Source organism: Hypomesus transpacificus, chromosome 17 (assembly GCF_021917145.1).
Source record: "Hypomesus transpacificus isolate Combined female chromosome 17, fHypTra1, whole genome shotgun sequence".
NCBI classification, from domain to species: Eukaryota; Metazoa; Chordata; class Actinopteri; order Osmeriformes; family Osmeridae; genus Hypomesus; species Hypomesus transpacificus.
In genome coordinates this window covers 6,543,382-6,568,388 of record NC_061076.1, presented here as the reverse complement: position 1 = coordinate 6,568,388, position 25,007 = coordinate 6,543,382, and the positions used below count along the sequence as shown (strand labels likewise).

General features: G+C 43.3%; 4 protein-coding genes across 4 annotated transcripts; all 4 read right to left on the bottom strand.

The window, feature by feature from the left end:
* Positions 1-158: 158 nt before the first annotated feature.
* Positions 159-8,515, bottom strand: xab2 (XPA binding protein 2). Its single transcript, XM_047037782.1, has 19 exons — positions 8,348-8,515; positions 7,787-7,935; positions 7,497-7,620; positions 7,183-7,380; positions 6,908-7,042; positions 6,600-6,764; positions 6,303-6,447; positions 4,018-4,169; positions 3,748-3,867; positions 3,481-3,612; positions 3,194-3,325; positions 2,926-3,039; positions 2,654-2,816; positions 2,309-2,499; positions 2,067-2,189; positions 1,811-1,976; positions 1,460-1,586; positions 1,097-1,209; positions 159-954 (listed from the first exon to the last, which is right to left on the bottom strand). Exons 1-19 carry the CDS (start codon positions 8,381-8,383, stop codon positions 893-895), a joined length of 2,547 nt encoding a protein of 848 aa, XP_046893738.1. The 5' UTR covers positions 8,384-8,515; the 3' UTR covers positions 159-892.
* A 401-nt stretch (positions 8,516-8,916) lies between these two features.
* LOC124479451 lies at positions 8,917-12,568 on the bottom strand. Its single transcript, XM_047038200.1, has 11 exons — positions 12,491-12,568; positions 12,220-12,367; positions 11,895-12,061; positions 11,553-11,741; positions 11,244-11,391; positions 10,958-11,124; positions 10,619-10,831; positions 10,360-10,489; positions 10,150-10,274; positions 9,855-10,040; positions 8,917-9,736 (listed from the first exon to the last, which is right to left on the bottom strand). The coding sequence occupies exons 2-11, from the start codon at positions 12,323-12,325 to the stop codon at positions 9,686-9,688; spliced, it is 1,482 nt and encodes a 493-aa protein (XP_046894156.1). The 5' UTR covers positions 12,326-12,367; positions 12,491-12,568; the 3' UTR covers positions 8,917-9,685.
* An 867-nt stretch (positions 12,569-13,435) lies between these two features.
* stxbp2 (syntaxin binding protein 2) lies at positions 13,436-21,138 on the bottom strand. The gene is made up of 18 exons (XM_047037783.1): positions 21,040-21,138; positions 19,431-19,480; positions 19,267-19,348; positions 19,050-19,126; positions 18,877-18,952; positions 18,697-18,800; positions 18,462-18,610; positions 18,285-18,369; positions 17,521-17,651; positions 17,323-17,430; positions 17,101-17,224; positions 16,839-16,919; positions 15,822-15,963; positions 15,524-15,630; positions 15,324-15,422; positions 15,084-15,169; positions 14,268-14,428; positions 13,436-14,173 (listed from the first exon to the last, which is right to left on the bottom strand). Exons 1-18 carry the CDS (start codon positions 21,074-21,076, stop codon positions 14,094-14,096), a joined length of 1,779 nt encoding a protein of 592 aa, XP_046893739.1. The 5' UTR covers positions 21,077-21,138; the 3' UTR covers positions 13,436-14,093.
* A 2,198-nt stretch (positions 21,139-23,336) lies between these two features.
* On the bottom strand, positions 23,337-24,854 carry LOC124480064 (protein PET100 homolog, mitochondrial). The gene is made up of 4 exons (XM_047039124.1): positions 24,750-24,854; positions 24,074-24,160; positions 23,921-23,953; positions 23,337-23,809 (listed from the first exon to the last, which is right to left on the bottom strand). The coding sequence occupies exons 1-4, from the start codon at positions 24,774-24,776 to the stop codon at positions 23,720-23,722; spliced, it is 237 nt and encodes a 78-aa protein (XP_046895080.1). The 5' UTR covers positions 24,777-24,854; the 3' UTR covers positions 23,337-23,719.
* Between the last annotated feature and the right edge of the window lie 153 nt (positions 24,855-25,007).

Below are 25,007 nucleotides of genomic sequence, written 5' to 3'. Positions count from 1 at the left end.
CATGACAAAATAACGCTTATAATACTTATCGCATTAGGTGTGCATGAACAAGGATACTTAAAATGATCCCCTGTCGCATGAAAGTTCCAGGAAATCTTTTCCACCCTTGAGCACTAACTTTGTAGGTGTATTACTGTTATAAATCAAATTATAGATGGTACAGGACAGGTCCTTTATTTTTCTTCAGTGATTCTCTTTTAGTTGTGTATACACTGACTTTGATAAGCCACTGAACATTAGTTGTACTTTTCAATCTGAACTTACATTACAGACAGGTGATTCCATAAGTGTGGTTTGAATTAGTTCATTAAAGAATAAGGGAAAACAGAAAATCCAGTCCATTCATGAACCAGTGGAAGTCAAGTCCCAGTTTCAATCTCCCAGCCACTTAACTCCTCCCCCATGTTTTTCTGGGGCAGGAAACTCCCTCTTGCCCAGTGAAGGACTGCCATAGTCTCCTACCACTGTGAACAAAAATGCTGATGTCCATTCCTGTCTTTGTTCAGAACTCCCATAATGTCATAAATGTAAGCCGACTCAAATTTAGCATCTCACATTCATCATCATTTGACCATGCATCAACCTTTAAGGCTACAACAATACCAGTAACTGACCTGCATATGTGGGTTAGGGTGACATCTTGTGGCCAAAGCCCAAATGAGTATCATACATACAAGTATCCCTAATGATGTAAATCGCCATTTTTATTCACTGATTAGGTACAGACATAACAATGCAGACTTCCAAAACAACGGAAGAAAAAGACGAGCCCACATACAAAGAACCAACGATGAAGTCATTACATGGATTCCATTCCCCACATTTTAGGGAGCTCCTTCGAGCTTCTATCTACAGTGTTTGGCTGATGTCACTACCGGCTGGTATCCGACATTCAGTCTTCTTTAAGCCCTCCGAACACAGCTGTGGGGACACTCTTTTGTTCCAGCTGCACCTCTGTGGAGTGAAGAGCATAAGACACACATTTACACAAAGCAAGAAAAACATGGGTCACTTTATTTTGTTGGTATTGTATATCTGCTTCGGTGGGATGGGGGGGGGGGGGGGGGTGACGTGCCAGGGGGGTGTCCCAACTCACCCTCTGGACCCTGATCTTCCTCGTCTTCATCCTCCTCCTCCTCATCGATGTCAATCTCATCGGGGTTGGCTTGCTTAGCCAGTTCAGCCAGCTCACTGCGAGATGTGTCGCTCCTGAAGAGACACGCGTGTCAAACAATATTGAACCCATTACTTCAACTGTTTTCGACCAATTCATGACATGCACACAAAGTACAACAGCGAGCTCTGCGGGAGAAGAAGATGTACGTTCTCACACTTCAGAGTGCAATTCTCTCCTCAAAAACGAGCCCCACAGGGGGGAGACCCACCCAGTCACGCAGCTGAGCTCTCTGAGGAGAGGGAGGACCAGGCACTGAAGAGGGGACGGTGAGAGGCTACTGACCTGACGAAGAGAATCTTCTCCTTGGGTTTGAGTTTGTCCTGCTCGGCCTCTGCCGCCAGCTGCTGTGCCCTCTGCTCCAGCATCTTCATGTCGTCAAGACCTCCCTGCCCTGGGGCAAGATCTGAGACTGGACACAAACACGCAGTAGGGTTATACAGGAGGTCCTCATGGGGCAAACGGATGTCTTATAGAATAAATAAAATTAAAATAATAACAATTTCAACAATTGTGAAATGTCTTCTTTTTTTTAACGCAAAATAGAAGACGTCCAATGTCTTTACAGACAGAGGGGGACCTGCGTGCGAGTGTGTGTACGTATGTGCGAGTGTGTGCACGTGTCACGTAACATACCGGCACCGAGGGTGGTGGCCTTCATCATCTGCGAGGTCATGAAGTTGACCTGAGTGTTGTACGTGGCCTGAACACTGCGCTTGATTCTCAGCATCTCCCTGATGGTGTCCTCGTTCCCGTGGCGGATCTCAAACTCCTTCCACGTCTGCCAGAAGTGGGCCGTCAGCTGCAAACAGCACAAACACAAGGGGCCGTTGTCAGCACGGCGCGGAGGGGACCCGCGTTCTGTTGACCGAGGACAGTCCTGCCGACTCACCCTGGGATCACAGATCTGGGAGCAGAAGGAATAGATGGCTCTGGCGCGGTCGATCTCGCCCAGTTTGCTCTCCATGTCAGCGAAGCGCAAGCACATATCCCTGGAGTGTTGATCTGGAAGGACCTGGGTGGGGAGGAAAAGCGACACAATATTGGTCACATTCATGAAATGATTCATCGTTTTTTGTGAGATAAAGCCAAAATAGACATGATAGAATGTGAGCAAGCAAGTAGTCAGTGTACCTCTATAGCTTTCTGGTAAATAGCTCTGGTGTAGGTGACTCCGTAGATTTCCGCAGCTCTCTTGATGTAGATGTTGAACATTTGGTGTCTTTCGTCGTTCTCTACAGCCTCTGTGGCTCTCTCATAGACCGCCATGGCATGGCGAGCGAGACCAAACTCCTCTTCCAGTTTGGCATACAGTAAGTAGATGGCTGCAAATAACGTCAAATCAAAATTGGCATTCCTTTACCGAGTATATTTAAGAGTATCAACTCTCTTTGATTTACAAGCTACCAAGTTTGACTTATTCTCGTGCTGATTCCTAAAAGGCCACTGTGCCTTTGTCAGCATAAATGGGATCCTTACTCTTGGCAAACTTTGCTGGGCAGCCATCCAGAGCCTGCTCAAATAGGTCTCTGGCTCTCTCCAGCTTCTTGCCCCCATACCGGTCTATGAACTTGGTGAGATAGGTGTTCCAGATGTCATACACATTGGGCCATCTAAAGAGAGCGATGCCACGCTCATATGCCTGGAGAACACAACACCCGTTTATTACAAAAAAAAATGGTTGAACTGGTAGACATTCTTGAAGCACAAGGATTATTTTAGGGGTGTTATAATAGAATATATGGTTTTACCTTAAAGCTTTCTTCAAAGTAGCTGTGCTCTTCAAGGAACATGGCGTAGTTAATAATGATCTGAGGCGTGGCAATGCGCAGGTCTATGATGCGATCATACACTGCCTTAGTCGACTGAGAATGAAAACAAAACAGTTTGTTCTCTTTGAATGACAAGAAAGGTGACAAAAATGCCAGTGCTAGAAGTTCGGTAATATTGTGATGAAGTCAACATACTACATTAACATACCATAGCACTGGTAAAAACCCAGATGTGCCATGAACATACCTGGAATGTACCGAGACTCTCCTCCAGGTCTGCCAACATGGACCACACCTTCAGGGACTTGTACACTCGATTCTGCACTGGCTCGGATACATCGTGGTATTCTGCTTTCTTGGACGGGATGGCAGTAGCTTTCTACAGATTTGAAACAAGACCATAAATCACAGATACCCATTTCAAAAGCCGTGCATAAAATAGAAAGCAGTCTACTCTTGTTGAATCCACAGTGATCATGCCTCTGTAGGTTCTTATGGTGAGATGGTTCTGCAATAACAGTGTGTTCTCCTCACCCTCAGAATACGAAGGGCCTGATCATAGTTTTCATGGCGAAGCTCCATCTCTCCATATTCACACCACACCCCTGCAAGATCATCCACCCCCTTGAAGTTGACCTTGGTGGACTTCTCAAAGATGGTCCGGGCCTGGCAGGAAATTATAGGGGGGGAAAAAAGTTGAATAGAGGAGAATGAGAAATACTTGTAGCAATCCTTCAACTTGCTCATTTTTTAAAAAGCAGTTTGTTTGACAGTTTTCTATATACAATCTCTCTAACTTACATCATCAAGCTGCTCGTTCTCCTCGTAGAACTTTGCAAAGGAGACCCAGAGGGAGGAAGGTTTCCCTGTGGCCTTCATAGGATCCACAGTCTGTACTGCCTCTGTGTAGGTGTTGATGATCTATCACACGAAAGTGACATTCAGACATTTGGTACACTGCAAAACTGCATAGAATAAACTGTGTGGAATATATCCAATTACATCAACAGCGATTCATGGTTAGAAATGGCAGTGAATCAGGTGGACACATCAGGGTGTTGTAGGATCTACCTGTCGTGGTTTCCCATCGTACAGTTTGACCCTCTTATGCCACTCGTGGACGTTGTGGGGGTTCTGACGCAGCAGTACGCTGTTGAGCAGGAGGGGCCGCCGGGCAATCAGCTGCTCAAAACGAGCGAGCCGAAGCTCCAGGTCGATGTCGTCTGGAAAAAATGGAACAAGACATCATGTAACATCATTCATTCTTATGGCCCTTTTTAATTCAGTCCAGCAAGGAAACTGGAGAGGTAAGATGGCTAGAGCACAATGTTCACTTTTATTATCCATAAGTAACAGTACAGGTACCAGAATCAGCTTTATTCGCCAGGTACGTTTACACAACCCCTGAATTTACTGTGGCAGGAAAGTGCATACAATAAACATATATAAATATTAAATATAAAAGTTGAACATGTACAACTGTCTAAATAACTCAAAACAATAATATACAATGTAAAATATAAAATAAGTGCAATATGACTAGTAGATTATTTGGTCATGCTCCTCTGGACAATCCCTAGCGGTCTTCCTAAACCTATATTACATGCTGTAAGTCCCAACCTACAGTGCCCTCCAAAAGTATTGGAACAGTGAGGCCAATTCCTTTATTTTTGCTGTAGACTGAAAACATTTGGGCTTGACATCAAACGATGAATGTGAAACCAGAGATCAACGTTTCAGCTTTTATTTCCAGGTATTTACATCAGGATCTGATGCACAAATTAGAAAATATCACCTTTTTGTTCGAACCCACCCATTTGTCACGTGAGCAAAAGTATTGGAACATGTGACTGACAGGTGTGTTTTGTTGCCCAGGTGTGTCCTATTACATACATTATTCAATCAATAAATACCACTGAATGTCTACACTCAGGTTCAGATTGGGTAAGATAGGTTTTGTCTATGCAGACTGTATTCAGAGGTGAAAACAACATGAAAACCAGAGCGCTGTCTTTGGGTGAAAAACAAGCAATTGTGAGTCTTAGAGAAGATGGAAAATCAATCAGAGCCATTGCAGAAACATTGGCCATAGCCAGTACAACCATTTGGAATGTCCTGAAGAAGAAGAAAACTACTGGTGTACTAAGTAACAGACGTCGAACAGGTAGACCAAGGAAAACATCAGCAGTTGATGACAGAAACATTGTGAGAGCTGTAAAGAAAGACCCTAAAACAACTGTTAGTGAGATCAGCAACAACCTCCAGATGGCAGGAGTGAAGGTATCACTATCTACTGTTCGCAGAAGACTTCATGAACAAAAGTACAAGGGCTACACCAGAAGATGCAAACCACTCATTAGCAAGAAGAATAGGAAGGCCAGGCTGGAATTTGCCAAAAAGTACAGAGATGAACCTCAAAAATTCTGGGACAAAGTTTTATGGACTGATGAGACAAAGATTAACTTTTACCAAAGTGATGGAAAGGCTAAAGTTTGGAGAAAGAAAGGAACTGCTCATGATCCCAAACACACAAGCTCATCTGTGAAACACGGTGGAGGTAATGTCATGGCTTGGGCTTGCATGGCTTCTTCTGGGACGGGCTCATTAATCTTCATTGAGGATGTAACACATGATGGCAGCAGCAAAATGAACTCGGAAGTCTACAGAAACATTTTGTCTGCCAATTTAAGGAAAGATGCAACCAAACTGATTGGCAGAGCCTTCATCATGCAGCAAGATAACGACCCAAAACACACTGCCAAAACAACAAAGGAGTTCATCAGGGGCAAGAAATGGAAGGTATTAGACTGGCCAAGTCTAAGTAAACCCTATAGAGCATGCATTTTACCTGCTTAAGAGGAGACTGAAGGGAGGAACCCCACAAAACAAACAACAACTGAAAGAGGCTGCAGTGAAAGCCTGGGAAAGCATCAAAAAGGAAGAATGCAAAAGTTTGGTGACGTCAATGGGTCACAGACTTGCTGCAGTTATTGAAAGCAAAGGATTTGCAACTAAATATTAAGTCTTATTCACTTAAATATGTTTTAAGTATATCTGTTCCAATACTTTTGATCACATGACAAATGGGTGGATTCAAACAAAATGTGATATTTTCTTAGTTGTGCATCAGATCCTGATGTAAATACCTGGAAATAAAAGCTGAAACGTTGATCTCTGGTCTCACGTTCATTATTTGATGTCAAGCCCAAATGTTTTCAGTCTACAGCAAAAATAAAGGAATTCGCCTCACTGTTCCAATACTTTTGGAGGGCACTGTATATGAGCTAGTGCACTTATCAGCAATTGACATACATAAGTCCTAGATGAGGAAGACATCTGTAATCGTCGTCACATACCATCTTCATCTTTGCCCATCTCTGAGGTTGTTTCCATCTTGGCAGCGATCATGCTTTCCTCAAACTGGGCATAGCTGTCAAACACCTGGGTGAAGTCCCTCACTGTTACCACTGTCAGGATGGCTTCCTCGTAGACGTCGCGAGCCTGATTGGAGACGAGTGGTATTGTTTTCATCCATACCATGACACACAGCTCAGTAAATCGAGCCGCCATTTTATTTTTTATGACCATTAAATAACATGGCAGCTCAACATTCAACGCGGCAGGAGAAGAGTTTCCAGGATGTGACACGTCACCTTCTCAAAGTGCCCGCTGCGGATGTAGTAGTCAGCGAGGGAGCACCACAGTTTGCCCAGCTGGTCCGTGAAACGCGTGAGGCCTCCTCGGATGATGGCGCCGACATTCAGAGATTTCACCTTGTCGGGGTTCTGGGAGATCAGGTCACACATCTCGTGCCAAAGCTGTGAAAACCAACCACAACGCCACGTGAAGATGACATCAGTGAACATGCATTGAACTCATATGTCTGTATTAAGATTCTAACCCTTTGACCGTGACTCCAATGCAAAGGTGTACATGAAGTCATTGGATGCAAACACCCTACCTGGTAGTTTGACTTTCCCTCCTTGGACACAAAGCTTACGTCGTTGACAACCGACGCCAGACGCACGGCTGCTTCGTCCAGACGGCCAACGGAGCGGAGGTAATCGATGTACTCCTCTGCATTCTCTGGAGACAGCTGCATAGGAGGTGACGATGAGTTTGTCAGTACTTAACTGAGTTGAATAACTGACATCAAAAACCCACACGCTAAAAAAGATGTATGTGGTGTTGGTACACTGACATGTGGCGATTATTTAGCCAATCTGAAGGACTTACCTTGAGGTATCTGCGATAAACCCGAATGGCTGTCTCTGGCAGAGGCAGGTTGCGTGCAAAGCGAAGGTACAGAGGCCAGATGCGAGGATGCTGTGTGACTGGAAGGGCTCTGAGCGCACGGTCAAAAGATCTCCTACACCTTGTGATCTTAGACTGAGACACCAGGAACTGGCAGTAGTCCAGCCATATTCTAGGCATCTTGAAAAGGGCAAAGAAAGGGTCACTGATACATCACTCCACTCCACTCAGTAACACACTCAAGAACAAAACAAATCACCAAAGAGTTTGGTAATGGGTCAGAGAATTAGCATTACCTTGTGCATAAACACCAATGCTCTCTCATGGCAGTTGTTGACCTCCTCGTAAGTTGGCTCTGTGATGCACTTCCCCTTTACCTGTTTTCGTCTTTCCCTCAGGTAGTTGTACCATAGCTTGTAACTGCAAGACCATTATAAAAGTATAAGCATGTTATTGATCAATTCAATTGAGGTATTCCCATAGAGCAGACACTACGCTCACAATTTTGATCTGATTCAGTAAATGCACTACAGGAAACCATAGCTAAATACTATGTCGCTATAATGAGGTTAGTTGTGTTAAGTACCTTCCAGGTAGTTCTTTCAATGCTCGTTCGTAGATCATATTCAGAATGGCTTTGCCACCATTCTGTTTGAACTCAATGTAACGCATCCAGCACTTGACCGAATACGGGTTTCTGATGATCTCCTCCTCGTAAGGCAGGTCATCTTCTTCCTAAAAAATGGTTTAAATAGTACAAATACGTTCAAACACATTATATTGCGCATGTCAGTTTAGGTGACATTCGAAGGCTGTGATGATGATGGACAACCTTCAGTTACTTTAGCCTAGCCTGGTAAGCGTTAGTGCCTACTTGTTCAGCTTTTCCAGTTATTTATAACTTTACATTCATCTAACTTTATTCTTAGTATGAACAGTATGTAGATCGCGATTAACCCGAAATGTTACTTAGATAAACTTTCGTAAGCAAAACCTCTCCTAGTCCTTGCCTGGTTAGAGAGCTACCCCAAAGAGGCTGTAATTGATGTCGAGCTCCGAGGCTATAACTTATAAGCAGGCCGCACAAAGACTACGAAATCAGAGCAGTATTTGAAGTCAAAACGTGTAATAGCCTGTTACTACTTACAAACATGACATCCGGTTTCCCATTTTGCGATGGCATTTTAGTTTTCCGATCAAAGGCTATAATATATAAACTCCCTGAAATGTATTGTTAGCTAATTCTTGCTAGCTAGCTAAATCGTATTTCCTCAACGTGTTCAGAACGTATTGTTAGCCCCGCCTCTAAGAAAATTCGAACCAATCGTTAGCCATAGACACTCAAAAGGGGCGTCCACTTTGGTGTTTAACCAGTGGCTAGAAAGAAATACAAATCGTTCTTTTCGAAATTGTGTAGCAGCGTAAACGGAGCTGGGATTTGTGTGCAAAAGTGCAGTATTCATTACACAAACTGGCCCTGAAAGCTGCTCCGTCGTGGCAACTTCCAAGGTGCAGGGTAGATAAGGGCAACGTAAAGCCAGTTGAAACCAGTGTGACACTTTATAATGTGGTTGGTAGCCCATCAAAAATAATATCAATACCGATTGTCAATGAACAAACGTTGACTTTTATAAATGACAAGCCGTTAACTCCCATGGGGGAAAAAAAAGTGCGATCGGCCAATGTTTTAAACGTTTATTGATAAGTAAGGATGTTCAATTGACTCGTGGTTCACGTCATAAAAACACAAAAGTACATCATTTCAAACAGTGCCAACTAAAATACTTGCACATAGCCTACGTAATAAAACAGCCATACAAGTTTTATTTATTTTCAAATAAATAGCTAAATTGCCCCCCAAAATTTTGACAACGATAAATTCATTGTTACTATCTTTTCCTGACACCTTCCTTCTTGTCTGTCCTTCCATCCCCTTTTCCTGGGTTTCCCTTTGCCTTCCCTGCATCCCCCTTTCCTTTAGCCTTTCCAGGAACTCCTTTCTTGTCTCCTTCCCCTTGTTCCAAGCCCTTCTGTAGCTGTGCGGTGTGAACTCTCTGTATCAGGGAGAAGTAGTCCTCATCTGGACTTAATGGGCTAGTCATAGGAGAACTGTTGCTTGGGGATGCATGACGCCTCTGTGCATCCCGATGGGGTGAGACAGGTCTACTGGATGAAGGCTTAGCTCCTGGATTAGGGGAGGAAGGCCTTGGGGATCTTGGGTGTTTTGGGCTTGGCTTGCATGGGGAAGAGGGCCTTGAATGACTTTCCTCTTTTGGAACCAGGTTTAGGTTGAGGGAGAGAGGTCTTCCTGGAGCTGGACTCAGCGGGACGACAAGAGATTCTCCGGGGGCTCCGAGTGTGAGAAAGACTTCTGGAAATGTGCATGGCTGGTTGTTAGCCTTGCGTCCCTATATGGTGGATATAAAACTGTTTATTTCAAGTTCTAGTGTCATCCATTCCAACTCTATTATGAAACACTCAAACGCTATAAAAATACCTGTTGTGGCGTGAAGCTCATGGACAACGTCAAGGTCACCTGGGAAGAAAACGATTATTAGGGTACTTCAATAAATGTCATCAATAAATTCTCTATTCAGTCAGTTGTATCTAATAGAACAACAAATTAACTTATTTTCCCAAACATGAAAAACTACCTGAGCTGGAGGATTCTGTGAGTTCATATAATTTGAGGCAGGGCTAAAAGAGGCAGATCTGGGTGGTCCTCTAGGAGAAACTGGCTTAGTAAAGGTCTGGCAGTGAGGCACTGGTCTGGACTGGACCTTTCTGAGTGTAACTGGAGAGCCCTCAGTCCGAATGTTTTGAGGAGCCACACAAGAATCCTGAAATACAATCACAGGGTTAGACTATATAACTAGTTATTGCCATATGGCCATGATTATATGAAGGTAGATCAATAATATGATTTGTGGAATCGGAACGATATCCTACTTTTGTGTTTGCACTTCTTGAAGTCCCCTGTATCCCCGGTAACGAGGGAAGTGATACTCGCTGGTCATCAAGCCTGCGGCCCTGAGTTTTAGCCAAGAGTTTGAAGAATTTCTCAGAATCTGGACCTATCAGAGAGGAAGAGGAGGGGATCACTGAGGACTGATCAAGATCAAACATCAACTTACAGCAGTGTTTTTTGTCATCGCAGACCTGTTGGTATACGGCTGGTGTTTTTCGGCGTGGAGGGGGAGCTTCTGCTAGGGTCTATAGAGCAGCGCTGCTCATCCATATGGTCTCTCTGGGAGTGACTGATCATGGAGAAGAACTTGTCCTGCTCCGTCTATTGGTGAGATGAATGCACAGAATATGAATGAACACTGTTTCTAGTCTAGCCCAAGAAGGTTGAATGCCTCAAAGCATATTCAAAGTATAAGAGCTCTATGTGAAAGGAGTGAGCGGTATAGCTGACCTGCTGGTGGTGGCTGGTGTTGCTGTGAGGTCTTTCTTTTTTGGGGATGGGGTTGAAGGAGGCTGACCTCTGGGGTGCGTGGCTCAGTGGGCCCAGGCCTGTATCTAGAGCCTGGGTGTCAGGTCTGGAATGGGACTTCTTCTGGGCAGATGGGGTCCCAAGGCTCTGGAGGATGTGCGGTGCAGAGCACCTCTGTTCGTCCATCCTGGAGCCCTGAAAGGTGGAACGATACATATCGAACATGATACAATTGTGCCAAAAATGACTTTACAGAGCTGACCTCCAATGGTTACAATATATGATCCATAAGACCTCCTTGTTATTCATAGGGGGACCAACCTGGAATTTGGAGACCATGTAACACAGGTTGTTTGAGTCCTGTCCAGACTTGGATGTGCTTCCTCCATTTTGAATGTGTGGCGCTGCTGGCAGAGTTGCGCGCTGGTCATCCAGCCTGCGACCTTGAGTGTTGGCCAAGAGCCTGAAGAACTGGTCACCTTTAGGACCTGTTGGTGAGAGAGAAGGATTCAGGAGTTCATGGTTATACTATTCAAATTGAAAAAAAATCTGACATTGTGAAGACTTTTTTTAACCGCTTTTTAATTGGTTGAGAAGTCAAACCCACCTGACGGCACTGTGCTGCCACTGTGTCTCGGTGTGGAGGGGGAGCTCCTGCTGGGGTCTATGGAGCAGCGCTGCTCATCCATACGACCTCTCTGAGAGTGACTGATCATGGAGAAGAACTTATCCTGCTCCGCCGCCGGGGGTACGTTCTATTGGATGATTCAATGCACCAGAAGACAACAAGCTGATCAGGACTGTGTTGAGGTTAGACCCATTGCTTGACATAGACAATTTAAAATGAATTGAAATTCCAGTGGGATGACAGAAAGCACGTCAGCCATAATGTTGAGTGGGAACGAGCGGTACAAACTGGAGCCTGGGTGTGTTTATCCTTGATTTGGGGCCTTTCTATCTCTGAGCCTGGGCTAAAGGAGGCAGATCTTGGAGGACCTCTGCTGGAAGAGCCTGGTTCTAGACAGTTCTTCCTTTGGGCAGCAGGAGACCCCTGGCTCAAGTGGATGTGGGGTAAAGAACACCTCTGCTCCTCCATCCGGGAACTCTGAAAATATTTGAACCATCTTATCCAAATACTGAGAATCAACACAACTGTATTCTACCGATTGATGTGTGGTGAGGTAAACGAAACCAATGTCAAAAGTGCATTCTCATATCTTGTTTGCAACATCGACATTAGCATGGGCCCAACGTGTACCTGGACTTTGGAGACCATGTAACACAGGTAGTTTGAGTCCTGTCCAGCCGTTGACGTGCTACTTGCTTTCTGTATCCCTGGTAACGAAGGCAGTGTCACGCGCTGGTCGTCCAGCCTGCGGCCCTGAGTGTTGGCCAGGAGCCTGAAGAACTGGTCACCTTCAGGGCCTGTCAGAGAAACCAGGACTTTGAGTATATCTCTGTCTAGCCATGCAATTCGGGAATAATCTACTGTAATTGTGCTGTATACAATGTGGAATTGGAGTGTTCTGGCCGTGATGGAGTTATTTGAGTGTTCTAATAGGCGTCTGTGATGCAAGTCTTACCTGAGGGAACTGTGGAGGTTTTCTTCGGTGTGGAGGGGGAGCTCCTGCTGGGGTCTATGGAGCAGCGCTGCTCATCCATACGGCCTCTCTGGGAGTGACTGATCATGGAGAAGAACTTGTCCTGCTCTGCTGGAGCTGGGGGGGCTTCCTTTTGGAAACACACATCAGGAACACTGAACTAAACCCAACCTGAACACAAGCGAACCACAGTAAATCACAAATAAGTCACAAGGAGAAAAGTGCAAAAAATGAGCCATTGTGTTTTACGTACTTGACTTTTACGTGTGGGGTCTGGTTCTGGTGTGGTTCGGGCTGTGGAGGGTTCTACAGACTGAACCTTCCTGGATGTCACTGGAGTGCTTTCAGTAAGAATAATTATGGGTGCAGAACACCTCGAGGCCTGCTGAAAACAAAGCAACAATTATATTTTTCATTTTGCGTTTTTATCTGTACAGCAAATAGTTGTCTATTGTATCAGCAGATGCTTCGCTAATTCAACACATGCCTTTTTCTCTGCAAGCTACATCAGGTGAAATGTCAAACACATTAACCATAAAACGTCAGAAATCATTTATATTGCCAGACCACCATACCAAAACAAGTTGATGAATATACTGTAACTCATCATACACACAAAAGCCAATCTAAAAACATAGTACTTGGAATCGGAAGGAATATATTGAACCCTTGACTGTCAGATACAACTGCTTCAGTTACATACCAGCACAATGCTTTGGGCTCCAGTCTGCATCTCTACCTGAGTAGCTGACATCTCACTTCTCTCCGACAAACGTGAAGAACTTCTGGTAACAGTAAAAAAAGAACAACCTACTTCAGATAACAAACTGATCAGTCAGTCCGGTAATAGTCCCATTACAGAATACGATGTGATTCCAGGTTGCTCCAAATGCATAAGAAGTAGGTTGTGGTGAGGGAGAGTGCTTTTATAAAGGACATAAGCTCTAAGTATCTACCCGTTCCCATTAAGGGCCCCAGCCGTCGCTTTCCGCTTAATAGCGCCATCTGTAATCCCAGATGCAAAATATATAATCCTCTTCATGGACAGGGATGATCTTTTCTCTCGTAGAAACATCCTCACAGACATTGTAAACACCTCATGGTGGTATATTCACAAATCATTAATGTTCTCGTAGAGACCCATGTCTGGTGTTTGTGGGTCACTTTATAATAGGATATAGCTAACAGAAGACAGATATTGTAATGCATAAAGTTTTATTGATAATTTTCAAAAGAAACAAAAAAGGCCCACCACACTTCCTTCCCATCCTTATAAAAAAAGTACATGATAAAAGTGCATTTCAGAGGAAAACAGACATTCTGGAAGAGGTGACTCAAATACTAGAAACAAGCTATTGTAACAGTGGACATTAGTAGTCATTTTATCAGTTTTCCACTGCGTTTACATTTAACAGATGGGCACAAATGCATACTGAATAGAAGGACATTATTCTGGGGGATGAAACAACCTAAGGAAAGTTCTACTTCAAATAGGATGAAAGGATTTTCAAGTAAATCTGAAATAATCATGGTGATATTTCACTCATTTGCAACACAATTACAGAATAAGGCAAAAAAATAGATTTGTATAATCTTCATAAAAGGTATATGCTTAAATTAAATATTTAGAACATAATTTTCAATCACAGCATTATATACACACAATTTGTTTTACTTTAGGCTTCCAAGCATTAAAATAAGATTCCTTTTAATGATTACATCTTTTTACATCTAAAATTGAACTTTTTCACAGACGTGTCCAACCCTGCAACAAAAGACCAGTATCAAATATCCTCCCAATTAAAGAGTACACTTGGAAAAGCTATCCAGGGACGACCAGCTCTCCTCAGGCATGTCTAACCCTCAGCTGCTGGGACCTGATCCAGGTTTTTCAGGTCCTGCAGAAAGCTTGTGGGAGTTAGGATGTGCGAAGAGCCTAAGAACAGGAACAAAGAATAGGAAAACGTATTATTACGGGGCGTTTGTGCTCGTTAGGGTGTTCAATGGGGTCAAACCTTTGTCTCACTTACCAATCAGGACCTCCCACTTTCCCTCGGTGGCTCTAGTGACCTCATAGGCCGAGCGCATCTCAGAGTGAGACACACCACCAATTACAAAGATGATGAGACGAGGGCCAGAACGATACTCTGCTGCAGACTTCTTCTTGGGCCAGTGCCCAAACCGTGCACTGCTGTAGAATACACCATGAAAAGTTATTACAATTCAGCATTATGCAACTTAATTAACAAAGGCTGTATACTACGTGTGTGTGTATATATATATATATATATATATATATACATACATACATATATGTATATCCCATTCATTAGTAGGTACCATCGAACTTAACCTTAAGTGCTAAAAGACTTAACAAGACGGACGAAAAGGCTCTCAAGGGTTAATGTCAAACCTCAGGTCGGAACATAGTAGCAGAGTTCAGACCACTTACATCACAGCATCAGCTAAATAAAGCAGGAAACCACCAGATGTTAGTACTAGGATCACCGTGTTAACATTAATGACCACTCCGATTAAAACTCGGGAATGTGTGCTCTGGCAAAACGGAAGAGGTCAAAGCCTTAACCATTAGGTGCCACCGATTATGAAGTCTTGTGGTTCATATATTTGAACACTGTCCACTATATCAGCCGGTTTCCGGTGAGACAAGACATGAAAGTTACCATGCCTCCTGGACATATGTGTCCAAGAATAGAACACAAGGCTGCAGTAGTACACAATGCTGCAGAACAAATTGCCCTTAAGGGAGGGACAATAAAAGGCTACTAAATAATTTCCCGCTTTGCCAAAAACGACTAAACGGGCACATGCTTGGGAAGACCAACCTGACGGCAGTCTGCTGGGTGCTGATCAGAGCAGGCTCGGTGAGGAACGGCCACTGCTTCTTGTCCAGCTTATCTTCTATAACATACTGGGAAAACAAATGGAGCCGGTCAGAGCGACTGGACAGATCGTTTGGGGGCGGCTCGGTATGTGTCCAACTCAATCACCACGCGGACGGTGTCCAAAACAAATGGGACATCATCGCAACTAAGGCAGTCCTAGGTGTTCCGGTTCTCTCCTACCTCCATCACGTCTTTCATGGTGGGCGTCCATCGAGAGAGCTGGTAGGTGCTCTCCGTGCGCTCTTTCTTATCTGGCAGGGTTGTCCCAGCATTGGGACCCTAAAACACAAACCAACGTCACATGACTCCATCCAAAAGGTTTGGACATTGTGGCCCAAAGACACAGCACTGGAGTGTGGGACTCGAGACGGACACCTTACCCCAGCAATGATGGGGCAGCCCAAGTGCTGCATGTTGGTGATGATGTTGCTGTTTGCCTGGACGTTGGCATGTTGGATGAGCTTGGTGAGGTTCTCCTCTCCAATCCCTGTGGTGACAGTCACACAGTGTCATTCTTCACGACAATGACTGACTGCTGAGCTTGATCACGTTTTTTGGGGATAAATTCCCAGCGTCATAAAATGTGAATCCATCGGAAGCGCATTTGGCCTTTGGATGTGTGCTTTTAGACATGGAATACAGCACTTCATGATGAATAGTGCCGTATGAAACCCTTACCCTTTTTCTTGTGGAATATGTACAACAGTATGATCCGTATCTTGTCGAAGGGCTCGATGTTTGTGTCGAGGAGAACAGGGACAATGCTCTTCATGGCGTCCTTCAGGGGTTCCCCCTCCGCGTCGGAGCCCATGGCTAAATCCTGAGGAAGACACGAAACGAGGGCTGCTTTACCACTTCCTCTGAGAACCACCGCGAGTTACACAAAGTTCTGTATGCACAGTTGTGACTGTGATGGATGTGTTCCAGGGAGATCAAAGAGGAGCCTTCTTCCCAGATCTAAAAGGCATGCCTCCCTAAAACCCAACACCCATCATGGTCCATCCATGACTAGTGTTACTCAAATATGGGACTTTGATGAACGCATGCAGAGTCAGGCATCTTTGGTTATATTTATTTTACAGTACATGCAGACTCAAGCTCATCATGCACAGCCCATACGATTAAGAGGAGGCTTTCAGACACACTGCTGATGACCCATTAGGGCTATGTGATAAGTCAACCACACACACATTAACAGTTCATCCTAAAGTACCTCAAACACACACAAATCAATACTCTGACTGTGCCTTCTCCGATTTCAGTCTTGCAGGACCAACACACCCGCTGCCGTTTCTGTTTAACGCAGCCAGTTTATAGTCTGCTGAAAGCTCTGTAACATTAACTAGAGTGGTCATGTTGTACGTTCGACAGTGATGTAACAGCTTACTTTGCATTATGCCATATTTTACTAGGGAACGGCCCGTACATGCCGTTTATGCAATGTTACCATGAAGATTCCTTGTTCAAACTGAACACACCCAGCACCTTCAGCATAATCCTCACATAAACCATAGCAGAGTGATATGAATAGAGGCAGTGAGGTCAACAACATGAGTTATATATTACCCGCAACGCGTTACATCACTGAAATCTTCTGTCAAACAAAGGTCAAGGTATTTCAGCAAGAACATCCCAAATCCATGCAGCTTTTCCTAGAGAGGGATACCACAGCGCTCTGTGTTGTGTAGCACTGACCTGCTCGACCTCACAAAGCTTTTCCAGAGACGTTTTGAACTTCTTCATGCAGGCTTCTGCCAGGTGCAAGTGAACCGAGTACTGAAAATTAAAACATTGGACAACAATTCAAAATTCAAATACAGAGATTTCTAAAATGATCCACACTGAAATTCCACTGGCAAATCAGCAACCATACATCTCCATGCGCCGTTACTTCAGGCGCTTACATATGGCCAAAACCTTTTTTAGAGCATGTCGTATGCTTTGTAGGAACACCTACCATGCTCAGCTCCTTCTGATACTGCGGCATCTTCTTCAGCATCTGAGAGAGGTCTTTGATATTGGACTTGTCGGTGGACATCCTCTTACTCTCGCAGAAGGTCCGGAGCAGCTCAGTCACTTTTCTGTGCGAGATTCAGAAAAGCCTAGCATGACGTCGCGTCCAAATGCGCTGCATTTCCTTCATTTCCAGGGCCTTCTCCTACCGGCGGGCCATACTTACATGGTGACATCTGCTATGTGCATGTGTCTCAGCTGTACCCATAACTCATCATCTTCGTCCAGTAAAACCTCCTTTTCCTTAGCGTCCCCGATTCCGGTAGATTGATGTCTAAGACAATGTAAGGGGTTGGCGTGGTCTTATTTGCAGGCATACATACACTTCAATGGTCCATCTGACCAATGGGGTTTACAGACTCACTTGTATATGTCCTGTTGGATATCCAGAAGGTCGTAGACCATGGCCTGGAAGGTCAGTTCATGTAGAATAGGGGAGATTGGATCAAAGCCACGGTCCACAATCAGCAACTGAGACCGCGCCTTATCAGCACCCTATAATCCATAAATGGCGTTTTCCAGAAAACATCAGAATATGACTGACGATATAGTGTAGATGGCTGCTAATGAGATCTGTGTGTGGGGTGGGTCATTTCCTTTCATAACCTGATGACATATCTGTGATTTAAGATGAGCATTTATATGATTTAGGGATGCCAAGATGTTCATCTGTGATTAAACATTGGAATTTCAGGCATGGATGAGTAAGAGGTTTCACCCGTGTCACTGTCAGACAGACAACCTACAGGTATTATCTCAATCAAGAAATATATTTGGAGTTTCTATTGAGACAGCGAGGTGAGGCAACGGAAGGGAAGTGATGCGACAGATACAAAAGGAGGGCGGAAATATACATGCCTGTGGAGATCCAGCTCAGGCCTAAAGGAATGTCAGCCATGAAAGACAGATACAGGAGAAAACCAGAAGAACAAGGTTCTAGCAGATGGTGAAAACTGGGAAAAACACTTAACAGGAAATCAAGCAAGAAAATAGAGAACCACCAGTGAAAGATGCAGCTCAGCATTTGTGAAATCAAACAGAAGTATGGCCTTAGTCAATTGCCACAACCCCCAGCAATTAAGAGCAGGATAGATGAAGCCATTCAAGTGTTGTCGTGTAGGTTCTCACCTCCCCCATGCTGGGGTTGTCGGCTTTATGGGCGATTAGACGCTGAGAAACTTCCTCAGCCAGTCTGGCATTCTCCTCTGGACCACTGTGAAGACAAAACACACGCAGACACAATGATTGAGGATCCTGTCGGAAGCCACATCAGCCACGGACGATGAGATGGGTAGGGTTAGGTACCTGCGGTAACGAATGGCAGGGAACTCCTTCAGTGTATCACAGAGGGTGGCGATCTGTTCAGCCAGATTCTCCATTAACCGGTCTTTATTTGCATTTCCCACAGGGCTGTAGATGGAGTGCATGGTGCTAGGGTTGTCCAAGGAAAACACCTGTACATCAAAAATGTTATGACGGGTGTAAGTGTCCGAGTTTCATTCTCCCCATAATTAAGAGAGAGATGGCTGGAAACTCTCACCTGTGACTCATATGGCAGAAAAGCCACGTTGATCTCCTTCAGAGTCTTGATAACCCTGGCTAATCTTGATCTTCCGATCTCAGCGAAAAGGCCGTCAGGACAAGCTATCGATAAAGTTCCAAATGAGAACGAGACGCGCACGATACTGACAGCGTGTAAGCCTCGATGAAACCAACTTACTGTCTGTGAAGAAGATGTGCGCCGCCTTGTAAGTGAAGGCCGTCTCTTTGAAGTCGTTGATCAAAGCATGCACTGACTGCCATTGGAAGAGGAGAAAGGGGGAGTGTATTAGGGAGGACCATGGGAAATGTGTGCTATGGCTGAAACACTCAGGAAGAAGCTGTAAGACCGACCTTTTCCACAGGAGAGATCAAATAAATGGCCTCTAGGCTGGAGATGGGCTCCCTGCGCTTGTTAATGTCCTCCACAACTGCAACGAGAAGGAAGCTCTGAGTCATCTCTGAAGACTCATTTTCCTGATAATATCCGGGGTAAAACAGGTCATGAATAGCTAGACGGAGATGTGATGCCTAGACTTTGCACATTCTATGAAGAGCTAGGTTCACTTACTAGTTACCCCCTCTGCCATGATATCGGACATCTTGCAACAAGAGGATAGGATGCGCATGCTGATGTGATCCACAATAAGAACCTATAACCCAAATGGGATTTACTGATTTCGAATGACTCGGATGAAGAATATCTGGTTTAGGGTTTAGAGAACCAGGGCTTACCTTCCATTCTCCTTCCTTCTTTACACTTTTGATGACTCCGTTCAGGATTTCTTGGAGGGGAAGCGTAAATAAATCATAAAATTAGACAACTTCTGTTCAAAAGATTGCATCCAATGTGGTCAGTTAACAAATGATCATTTAACAACTGCATTTGTGCCTTTTCAAATAAAGACATATACTTGGAATGGAAGATAGTGCCATCTGCGGGTTGTCGAGAATCTATATTTTTCTTACATCTGACTATATTATGGATTTCATTGTGGACTGGTTTATTTTCGTCAGTTGGATCAGTTAAAGTAACATATTACAGTTTTTCACAATTGCTAAAATACTAAACCCCATTCTCGGAATCAAATGTTCAGTGAACTAAACCAATTTGTCAAATCAGACACTTTTGGCAAAACTCTAAACACATTCTCATTCACTTAACACATTTTGCACTGTGATGCACTTGGGCGGCAAACAGTAAACACAACTACAACAGTTGTCATCTGTAAAACACAATGACTCAAAATTGTTCACACCTGTTTCTAATAGTGGTTTGGGACAATGTCAGCTTTCACTGTGGTGTACGAGAATAGTTCAACATCAACCAGCATTTTTTACTGTAAATGTTTGCCTTCTACCATGCAGACCTTTTCTCAACCCAATTGAAGAATTTTTCTCTGCATGGTGGTAGAAGGTCTATGACTGAAACCAATATACCAGGGTAAATGTCCTACAGGCAATGGAATTGGCCTATGGTAACATAGGTGTGGAGTGTTTTTCTAGGCTGGATCCAGCACACCAGAGGGTTTTTTCTTTGTTCACAGTACTAACTTGTGATGGTTACTGTAATATTTTCAAATCAAATGTACAGTATTTGTATAGCCCTTTTTACAAGCAATGTCACAGAGGGTTTCACATATGCCCATAGAACTGCCCCTCAGCCAACCTCGAGCTTCAAGGAGGACAAGTAAAAACTCACTTGAGGAGAAAACATTTACAGAAACCTTGGGATGAGCAATTCAGTGAGAGATCCCCTTCTCCAGAGACGGTTGGCGAAAGAGAGGTGCAGAACACAGGCTAAACATAGTCATACATCAGGAAAGTGTCATTGGGTGTTGAAACACCAAAATCCAGTGTTTTAAAGTCCAAAATCAATTTTCTTTATTGCTACGGTAATTATTACGGTACACTTCATTTTATGTTGTCAAACGCATGAGTGATCACGAGGTAGAAAGCAGCAGTATGCATCAACAAGTTGACATCAAGTATATCTTGTAATTTATCAACTAGCCTAATATTACCCCAAAGTCAAAAGACCCTGCCACGTCAATTATAATTAAAACGAACCTTTTAGACATTGATACATATGCTAAAAGTTTTGTTTGGAAATAGGGTTTTGACAACTTGTCTTGTGGGTCTTATGTTGACAAGCTAGCTAGCTAGTTTGTTGCTAACAAGGAAGCGCTTGTATGACGAAGTATACAGACGAGCTAGCGTTAACTTACTTGCTGGGTGATCAATTTAATATTTTTTCCAAAACAAACTGTACAATCGCACACAAGCAACACCAAACTACTTGGTAGGACAACTTTGTTTCTGTTTGATAAAGTTTTCTACTTACTCTCTCCGACTACAGCTTTTAGTCCACTTGGTGCCATCTTGACACTTCCGTATTGTTAATTTTTGTGTTCCTCTTGGAACTTTTGAAGTGTCAGCAACGCCCTCTCTGACAAGCTGAAGTAAACTCTCCCAATATGTAGATATAGTTGGCAAAAATATCCAAACGTAAGAACTATGGGAAGTGTCCCCTATCTACAATAGAGTCGGTCTAAAAAGAAATGCCTGCGATTTGAGTGCGAAACGTGTCTTTATTTCATTATTATAACATTGTCCAAATCTTCAACATCAGATTCCCTATTGACACAGATTGGGCAAACATGTAGGATTTTATATAATTTCAAAAATTCCCTTAAATATATTCAAAATAACCTGCAATACCTGTTCTGAGAGTGAATTACACCAAGGGATGTTGAACCATCATGACCAACAATTAGGGCAAGTCCTGTGTCTATGATGACATAAAAACAAAGTCTGTGTATAAGAAATGAAAATCGTATGTTCTGAACAGTTCAAGCCTTGCAACATCCAGTCCCTGCACAGATTAAATATACCTTCGATGGGAGGAGAGAATTCAGATACTGAGCCCAAACTCTCCAGACACAGTTTCTCAACCACTTCCCGAGCATTCACACGTGTATGCCCCACTCGGGTCAGATGGCCAAGTGCCATCCCCCTCTCCTGTGCCTCAGCAGTTTGATTAGGCAAGGTATCCAGTAGCTGACCTGTGATGGCTAGCAGCCTGTCTTCTGACGATCCTGGGGAAAAGCACATCTGTTGGTCTTTGACAGTCGAGTATGTGTATAGGCTTGTGTAGGCAGTAGATGAGGGAGCATACCAGGTTCAGAATCACTACTGGATGTATGCTCGTGGGAAAGCTTTGTTGACAATGTTCTCGTGGAAAGGGACTGCAGTGAGGGGCTGATGAGGCATAGTCAACTTTATTAATTTCCCCTCAATGGTAACAATCAAATGATCAATTATCTCTCTTACACTCTGAAACAAGGATCTCCTTGAAGCAGTTGCATTTGTATGCCTATCTGCAAAATATGATTGTGTAAACATATTTTGTCTTAGTATTTTTCAGAACTTGCACATCATCGGTATCGCTCAATCTTGAAAAAAGCATTTAGGTTTCTCTGACCTTAATAATGGAGTTATCAAGTTTGTTATCCTTCATATACCCTTCAAGGAGATAGTTTCGAGTCACATGTCCAGAGCCTGCAAACTCCGACAAGTTTAAATCGACGTAACCAACCTAAAATACAACACAGATGCAGGGGTTAGAGGTTAAAGGGAACCCAGTAGTTCCCCTTCAGTCTCACCAAAGTCTAGCCTAAATGTCATTTAAAGCCCTGTCCAAACCCCAGTATCAGATTCATCTATTATCAATCAAGTGTCTTTGAATGTAAAATCCCTTTAATTTGGGGCAGAGGTCTATTGTTCCACAATACGCATATATTTTGTCAAAAGTCAACTGAGTTTTCTAACATCCTCTTTATTACCTTTTTAAAAGATGTTCCTCCATGTTTGTCCTGTATACAGAAACGATCTCAATACAATTCAAATGAACATACCTGATACACATCAATATTTTTCATCCATAGTCCAAATCACACAAAAGATAATGTCTTCTTAAAATGTTACTGACTTCACGGATGGATATTCTACACAAGCAGTTCTGCAGGACCCCTGTTGAGCTATTGACAGAAGTCCGGCACTCAAACTTGAATTGCTTTCCCCACTGAACTGTATTATGCTGAACCTCCTGTCTGTACAATATGCACACACAATAATCTTCCTCATGAGGCTATGGAGGGGACTCCTGGATTGAATGTTACATATCACTTATTCTTTATCTCACCGTGGAGACTTCTCTGTATAGCTACCATCCAACATGCGAAGTTTACAGAAAAGCCACCCAGTGACCCTTGGGACATTGGCTAGTTCATCCAGTAGCAAAGAAACTGAAAAGTGATGTGTCCAGAAGGGTGTATGAGTCTGGAGGAGAGATGACAAGCGCTTACCAGCGTCCATCATTTCAGTCTGTACAGGCCTCTATTCCTCGTGACAACTTAATGTCAAAGAAAACAACCGTGGTGAGGGTAACAGGAAACAATATCAAATAACATGCTTTGTGATGTCATAGTTTCTAATGACCATGGCACCCTGGAAGTCTTTTATACAATGTTGGAGGTTAGGCCTATGTTAGGGTGCGATATCTTCTCAGGTACATTCAGATTTAATCTTTCTTGTTCTACTTATTGTGCCCCAATTAGCCTACCAGATAATAAAAAACTATTTCAGGAATACAATAGTCAAGCTTTAATGAGTGATAGTAAGAAAAGTAAGGTCAAATCTAAATAATTGAAAAATAAATAATTTTGCATCTAAAATAAACAATGTGTGATGTGCACATCAACAAATGCAACATTTTCTTATTTGATTGCGCTGAATGTATGCATTGTAAAAGTCTTTCAGCAGGACTGTTTACTGTGTTGTGGTTTAATGAGGCACAGGAACACGAATGTAGGGTGTATTCTCCATAGAAGTCCACGTTATTCGTTCAGTCCCTTCAGTACAAGTCCCACTCTGGTGGTTTTCCCCCCAACTGTAGGCCAAATAGTTGACTTGCGGGCCATTGGTCGCCTGCTGGGGGCATCTTCCCTTCTGCTCTGGATACCTCATTGCTCAGACTCCATGCCAATCTCTTTTAATATTCGCTGCTCCTTGCGGTTACGCATTCGCTCCTTGAAGTCTTCCAATTCTTTTCTCTATGGAACAGACAATTCAGAGAGGATTTGCCATGATTATTTACTCAAATGATCATTGACCCAAACTCTTCTACACTGTATAATCATGATGGTTTCAATTGTTTCACTTACGTGCATTTTCTCGTCTGGCGGGAAGATCTCCCTCTGAAAGTTAAAACAATAAATGAAAGATACCTACAGTAAATATTCATTAATAAGAACATTCAACAGTGCTCCAACCTATGCAAATGTACTGCCCAACGCTGAAATGATGGATAAACAAACCTTTCTCTTCACTATGTATTCTTCAAAGTACTCAGCTTGATTTGAGATCCAAAACATGGTCACAGGGAACGACAGGTATAGCATCATCTGCACGTAATAACAAGATGTATAGTTGTTAAATTACTAAAATTACACATTTTAGTTGATTAAACCCTCTCCTCCCGTATAAGGTTGGCCCTTCTACTAAATATATGCAGTGACTTGATGTTGCCAGGCTTGAGCTATTAAGCCAATGGGTTCTTTATTTTGTCATACAGTGACACGAGCGAGCATAGGCTGTGTAATAGTTTTGAAATGAATGCCTAGGGAAGTTGACTACATAACGTTTACATGTATGCATTTAGCAGACGCATTTATCCAAAGCATTCAACATGCGAGTGTCAATATATCCAAAGCATGTAAAAACATAACTAGCCAATGCCTACCTATAGAAAATGTATTAAGGGTAGCTAGCTAGCTAGCTAATACTACTACTAGTGCCACTGTCACTGTAGTGCTAGCTAAACAACCTTCCTTTGGAGAAAAACAAACGCTTCTGCTATACTGTTATTAGGTAGTATAGTAATTTATCTCAAATGAAAGTAACACCAGTCAATCAGTAAAACTAAACGGAAAGCTGGAGTGACGTAACATTTCGATTAATTGCAAGTAAACATGTATATTACATCACCCTTACCCGAAACACTTCTATTTTCACCCCCATCTTGGTTTCCAACCTCAACCTTCACGACTCTTCCGCATGCTATGGGATATAGAAAGACTATTGGTTTTGTGATTGCGTCGTTTCGTAAATATCCAATCACTGATACGTAAGAGCATCGGGGTTGCCAGGTTTGAGAAAAGACAGTTGACATTGCCAGGTTTGAAACAAAAATCAGGATATGTTAAATTCTGTATAAAACCATTTTGATCCCGACAAAATAGTTGGGGAACG

Excerpts from the sequence above, each read along its gene's own strand:
- LOC124480064 (XM_047039124.1), bottom strand. The coding sequence starts at position 24,776 with ATGGGGGTGAAAATAGAAGTGTTTCGG. Across the intron at positions 24,161-24,749 it reads TGAAAATAGAAGTGTTTCGG|ATGATGCTATACCTGTCGTT; the intron begins GTAAGGGTGATG and ends TATTACGTGCAG. Across the intron at positions 23,810-23,920 it reads CGCCAGACGAGAAAATGCAC|AGAAAAGAATTGGAAGACTT; the intron begins GTAAGTGAAACA and ends TCTGTTCCATAG.
- stxbp2 (XM_047037783.1), bottom strand. The coding sequence starts at position 21,076 with ATGGCACCAAGTGGACTAAAAGCTGTAGTCGGAGAGA. Across the intron at positions 15,631-15,821 it reads CATATTCCACAAGAAAAAGG|GGATTGGAGAGGAGAACCTC; the intron begins GTAAGGGTTTCA and ends CTGTCACCACAG. Across the intron at positions 15,170-15,323 it reads CCATGAAAGACGTGATGGAG|TATGTTATAGAAGATAAGCT; the intron begins GTAGGAGAGAAC and ends TTGTTTTCCCAG.
- xab2 (XM_047037782.1), bottom strand. The coding sequence starts at position 8,383 with ATGCCATCGCAAAATGGGAAACCGGATGTCATGTTT. Across the intron at positions 4,170-6,302 it reads GATGGGCAAAGATGAAGATG|ACGACATCGACCTGGAGCTT; the intron begins GTATGTGACGAC and ends CATTTTTTCCAG. Across the intron at positions 1,977-2,066 it reads CCCAGATCTGTGATCCCAGG|CTGACGGCCCACTTCTGGCA; the intron begins GTGAGTCGGCAG and ends TGCTGTTTGCAG.
- LOC124479451 (XM_047038200.1), bottom strand. The coding sequence starts at position 12,325 with ATGATCAGTCACTCCCAGAGAGGCCGTATGGATGAGCAGCGCTGCTCC. Across the intron at positions 11,392-11,552 it reads ATAAACACACCCAGGCTCCA|AACGTACCCCCGGCGGCGGA; the intron begins GTTTGTACCGCT and ends ATCATCCAATAG. Across the intron at positions 9,737-9,854 it reads CACAGAATCCTCCAGCTCAG|GTGACCTTGACGTTGTCCAT; the intron begins GTAGTTTTTCAT and ends TTTTCTTCCCAG.